The sequence below is a fragment of the Lepisma saccharinum genome, chromosome 8 (assembly GCF_977018435.1).
Source record: "Lepisma saccharinum chromosome 8, izLepSacc3.1, whole genome shotgun sequence".
NCBI lineage: Eukaryota > Metazoa > Arthropoda > Insecta > Zygentoma > Lepismatidae > Lepisma > Lepisma saccharinum.
The window spans coordinates 33099755-33105754 of NC_139236.1; the positions used below are offsets into that span (position 1 = coordinate 33099755).

A 6000-nucleotide genomic window follows, 5' to 3' on the forward strand; every position below is an offset into this window, starting at 1 on the left:
AATACAAAATGAAATTATCCTTGTCTTTAAAAACACAATTTTTGAACCTTTTCAATGTAACCCATGGAGGTACAAAATATATATATACACTTCAGGACAAAACTCAAAGTGCACAGGAATTTCATCTTTGTTAATATCCCTTCTACCACACTATCCCCAACAACAAACTGTAAAATTTCTTCGTGAACATTGGGCCTCTTCATAACGGGTTTTGAAGAAGCCTGAAATGCTACGTTTACTAGACATGTTACTTGGGACCAAATACACAGAACGTATTAACAAGAAAACTACCCTTCACGTTACAACTCACAATAAATAATTTCTCGAGCACGACTTGGTGATACCTTGAAAGCAGCAAAAATTTGTGCTCCAGTGTGAGGAAGAACAAATAGGTGGAAAATAAACCGTTTATCAACAATGCAAAAAAGGAAGAGGAAAAACTAACATTAAGCTGTAGGCTGTTGCATACAATATAATAGGGATGGGACCGATTAATCGGTACTCTATCAGTATCGGCCAATATAGGCATATCGGTGTATCAGTTTATCGGTAAAATTGCCGCTTATTTTACCAATCCGATATATCGATAAATATCTCATAATTTAGTGCAAAATTCTGCCATTTTGTTGTAATTTTTATGGATAATCTCCATGCCCTTCTTTCTAAAAAAGTAAATGTCTAAATATTCAACTTCTTTTGAGCTGTGGTCACCTCGAAACACACATTTATTAAGGAGATCAATTAACATTTCATGTTCATCAAGGACTATTTCTAATTTTATATCGGATCGGTTATCGGTATTGGTAAATTTTATATCGGTACTTTATCAGTATTGGCCAAAATTTCATATCGGCCCATTCCTACAATATAATAATGGTCTTACTTCAGTACTTAACATTCGGTGCTCACTATGACTACATGACATAATATGACACTCTAAAGGTTAGTGTTTTCAGTTGAACGTAGGGTGTGCTGAAGGAAGAAAATTAAGGGGCATGCAAGCACCCCCTCGTGCCTCATGGTGCCGCCACTGCCTTGCCTTGACTCATCTCATCCAACAGGTTGGTAGGTGCCAGGGCTTGCACCAAGTTGATACCTTCCTGGAGATGAGGCCTGCTCAAAAAAGGTTCTTAAAGAAACTTACACTGGCAACATTGGTCATGTCAGAGGGCAGTACCATGTTTGCCTGATATCTGGCTATATTATTCAATCAATACCCAGATGAAAGAAAAGATTTGAAATTTATCACAAAAAACTACCCCACCTATCTTTTTGTATGATAAATTTCAAATCTCTTGTTTCATCTGGGTATTGATTGAATAACATAGCCAGATGTCAGGCACACATGGTACTGCCCTCTGACGTGACCAATGTTGCCAGTACACCTCATAATTTCGAAACAACATACTTTTTTATGAATATGCCGTAATTAACCCCTTACAATCATCTGTAATGCATAAAAATTTATAATTCTGTTATCAATTCAATAAATACACACACACACCATAATACACATCAAAAATTTTTGCAACAGATTCCACAATTGTCTTTTATCCATGCTTGTTTTTACTTCATACAAGAACTTTTTTAGAGCTTAGTTTTTTTTCCACATGCTAAACACTCATGTAGAGAATGATTTTCTTGTTTAATGTTTCAAATATATCCACATAAACAAAGTTAATTTCCAATGTAAGTTGTGTGTCTCTGTTGCGTGACTTTTCGGACACCCTGTATGAGCTGCTGTTTTAAGTCCACTTTATGCACAGTAAGGCTAATCGGGAACCCTGTATGAGCATTATGTAACTTAGTCAAGGAACAGTTGTTTTTATTTGACTTAAATATTTTATCACCTCAACAGGCCTACTATGGTGGGGAAGCCCGATGTGATGCGGAAGCTGGAGGTGGTGATGACTATGACCCAACAGAGCTTGTGTGCGGAGCCTGCAGTGACGTTTCCAGAGCGCAAATGTGCCCAAAGCATGGGACTGACTTCCTGGAATACAAGTGCCGATACTGTTGCTCAGTGGCTGTTTTCTTCTGCTTTGGGACAACACATTTCTGCAATGCTTGTCACGATGATTTCCAAAGGGTAACCAATATTCCACGTCATGAGCTACCTCGTTGCCCTGCAGGTAAGATAGAAGTAGTTGTAATTTTGCAAATGATTGCAGATTAATGGGCAGATATTGACATATCGGTGTATCGGTAAAATTACCGATTATTTTACCAATCTAATATATATCTATAAATATCTTATAATTTAGTGAAAATTTCTGCCATTTTGTTATAATTTCTATGGATGCCCTACTTTTTAAAAAGGAAATTTCTAATTCTTTTGCACTGCAGTCACCTCGAAACATGCATTTATTAAGGAGGTCAATAATCCATTCATGTTCTTGAAGGACCATTTTGTATTTTATATTGGTTGAATATTGGTTATCGGCAGGGCTCGAAAAATTCCGGTCGCCAGGTCGCCATGGCTACTAAAAATTTCAGCCTGGCGACTGTCTTTTTTGCTGTAATATGTACAAAATTTTGATGATTATAAGTTCAAATTGCAGTACAGCGTAAGTTAGCAAATGATTTTTTTTATCAATGTTGTGAACATTCCATAAAGTCCATAACAATTTCTTGCCCTTTGTCCCCCAACACCCCATTTCCTGCTTTCTCAAATAATTTAGCGATGTTTTGAATACCGTGATGCTCAGCATCTTATACAGTGTGCATCAAAAGTTGCACAACCCAAACTTTGGAAATGTATATCATGAAAACCGTAAGAGATATTTAGACCGGGTTTTCTGCATTTTAAAGCCTCATCCATTGAGATATTTTTCAATGTTTAAAATTATCAGTTTACTCCGTACAGAAAATTATATAAATTAATAACTGATGGAAAGCAGCATTCTATTTTTTTCCAGAAATGAACTTCTGAGTAAGAAAAATATGGAAGAAATTATCGAAAGGTCATAATTAGACATTTGATGGCTGATGCCATGCCAGTCTGTCATTTGCGACCAATATTGGTCATGTGAAACATTTGATGAATTTTTGACTGGCGATTTTATGGGTTGAGTGAAAAGTGCCATTTTTGGGACATATATCCATATATGTCAACACTAGCAGGTGGAAATATCGCCAACAGTTGCATGCAACATGTGTCTAAGTATTGGCTATACATTTACGTGAAAAATCGTAAATCAAGATTTTGTGCCGAAATTGAACTCTTTGAGAGAATCCTAGGCTGCCCCTGGCTCACTTTCGCTGCTACTGTGCCTGTTTTTTTTAAATTGATTCAGCATGGCGTATTCATTGGATTCATTGGAGCAGTGCGTGTGCATTGCTGAAGAGTATTTTACTACTCATTCTTACAGTCATGTGCAAGAGGTTTTCCAATAAAAATGCCCTGCTTCTGCTGTACCTCACAAAGCAACTGTTTTACAACCAGTCAAACACCAACAAATGATCCCACAAATTGTTTGAGTTGGTATTTATTGTTGAAAATCAGTTCCCAGATGTTTTCAGAAAATTAACAATGATTTTTAAAATAATGTAATTGCTTTTATTTAGATAAATGCTAACATAAATTTATGAACCCAGTGATAACCTACAGGATTAGCTTAGTGCAGAAAACCCGGTGTAAATATCTCTTACGATTTTCATGATATATATTTTCAAAGTTTGGATTGCACAACTCTTGAAACATAGCATGCACAATTGCTAGTAGGTGGTTTCCTGGCGCCTGATTTTCAGAGCTGGCACCTAGCTTTGAAGAAAATGTTTCGAGCACTGGTTATCGGTATCGGTAAATTTTATATCGGAACTTCATTGGTTTTCGGAGTTTAGAGAAGCAAAGTGTGCAATAAGCACAAGCATTGCAGGCTATTGTGTTGCACAGAAATGCATTCAGGTATTCCAAAGAAAAATTAAATGAGCACCTGCTTCCAATATTTTTAGTTTGCGTTCATTCATCTTCTTTGCCTCATTTATACTAAGAAAAATTACAAATGAGGCAAGCAAGTTTGAAATTATCCATAATGAACACTTCATGAGTAATGCTGAAATGTTGTCATTAAAACAATGAAGAGATAGAGAGGAATGTGATCTATGAACATATGTAAAGAAGCTTGAATCTAAAACTAGTGACATCTTCACTGTAAGTTCTCATAAAGAATTATTGTTATGTGAAGCAATGGTTCTGTTCTTTTCAGTTACTTTGCAAAGCAATCAAAGTCTAAAAGTTATACAGGATGACACCACTGTAGCTTCAAAACTCAGTAATAATTTTGAAATGAGTAATAAATTGCACAAACTATCAACATCATTTCACGAAAATGCATGGAATGAGTTCAATGGTGGTATTTTCACCCCACCTAAGAGGGTACAGTCAAAATTTCAAATGGTAAAGCAAGTCAATGACACCTTGTTTGATAGGTCTCTTAACTTCAAAAACTGTTTTGTGGTTTGTTTTTTATGTCTCAAACCTCGTGACAGGTTAATATTTTCAAAGCAGAACAAATCATAAAAAATGTTACACATCAGCACAAGAAAGAAAAATAAAAACACATCCCCTAAATGTGCCTTCATGGCATGTTGCTATATGCATGGGGAAACTTTACCTTTACCTTGCGTAGGGTGAGTTGAAGGGTGACATTTTGGAGATTCATAGTGGTCCCATAGAGTGGTGCCTGGGATTGTATCAAGAATTTTAAAGGGAAAACATTTCTTTATATGGACCTTTCTATTCGAATGAGTGACAAAAAATGAATTTGTACGAATTTAAAGATGCAACTACATAATTTTTGGCACCATATCATAATAGTGTTACTATTTGGTAGTGTTAGCATCTGTTATGTACTGAAGCAAAACGTTATGAACCTTTCTACATTGCTATGATTTTCGATTATTATTATTTTATATGTGGATTTCATTGAACATGAGCAAGTGTTTCAAATCAGGAACCTAATTTATGCTAGCCCTGTATATGTAATTCTAATATGGATTGTTCCATCTTTTTTGTTTATATTTCCAGGTCCAAAAGCAAAACAGCTGGAAGGTGAAGAATGCCCGCTTCATGTAAAGCATCCTCCAACAGGAGAGGAATTTGCTCTTGGTTGTGGAGTTTGTAGAAATGCTCACACATTCTAAAATCATGCACATTGAAAATGGTGGGGGGTGTAATTGTTCATTCTGCAGAAATGTGGTGTTTGTGTGTTGATGAACGATGAAGTGTTGACTGCATGGTTTGAGGAGAAAACATTCAATACTTCAAGAGAACCCATTTTAATCATATGAGAGTGTATGCAACTTATTTATGAAAATATTGTCAAGGTTCCAGGGAGAATTCCTTCAATGGAATGTACTGAAACTAGTCTTAACTGAACTAGATGTAATGATATATAACAATATTTATTCATAAATTCATAATGACGTCAGTTACATACTTATAGTGTAAGTCATTTCAGCTTGTACAGCAGTTACTTGCTCACCATAGCTGTACTTGATTCAATTTCCATTTATTGTACAGTTTGTAGTCAACTGTGAGGATTTTTTTTACAATGGCGCTTGTTTCAACTTTTGAAACACTGCATTTACTCTTGAGTTTTTAATGGACATCATTTATGGAATCATCAATATCATGATTATTTCTACATGAAAAAGACTGGTGTCAGTTCTATGTACAGGCATACTGAATATTGTGCCATCATAGATGTTAATGAGGGACTTTTTTAAAACACAGGTTCTGTTGTAAAAATACAATATTAACAAGGAGCATTTAAGTGAACGTACATGTATTTGTGTGTCTTTTGTTACTACTTGCATTTTACGAAATCACCTTGTGATGTGAGAAAATGCATTTCCAATATGTCTTCTACGGTGATATTTTTGTAGAGAAAAGACTTAATTTACTGTATCCTTTAGATGTGACAAACTGATTTTTTTTTTAATGAGGATGGCCTTTGTTGTAAACTTATTGCTTGTGAAATACATTATTTGAATTGA

General features: G+C 35.4%; 1 protein-coding gene across 1 annotated transcript in view; it reads left to right on the forward strand.

The window, feature by feature from the left end:
• Positions 1–6000, forward strand: part of hiw (MYC binding protein highwire) — a 529247-nt gene extending 523247 nt beyond the window's left edge. The window contains exons 71-72 of the mRNA XM_083126444.1: positions 1859–2132; positions 5030–6000. Coding sequence (XP_082982570.1) covers positions 1859–2132; positions 5030–5145 — 390 coding nt within the window. The 3' untranslated portion in view covers positions 5146–6000. The remainder of the gene's footprint in view (positions 1–1858; positions 2133–5029) is intronic.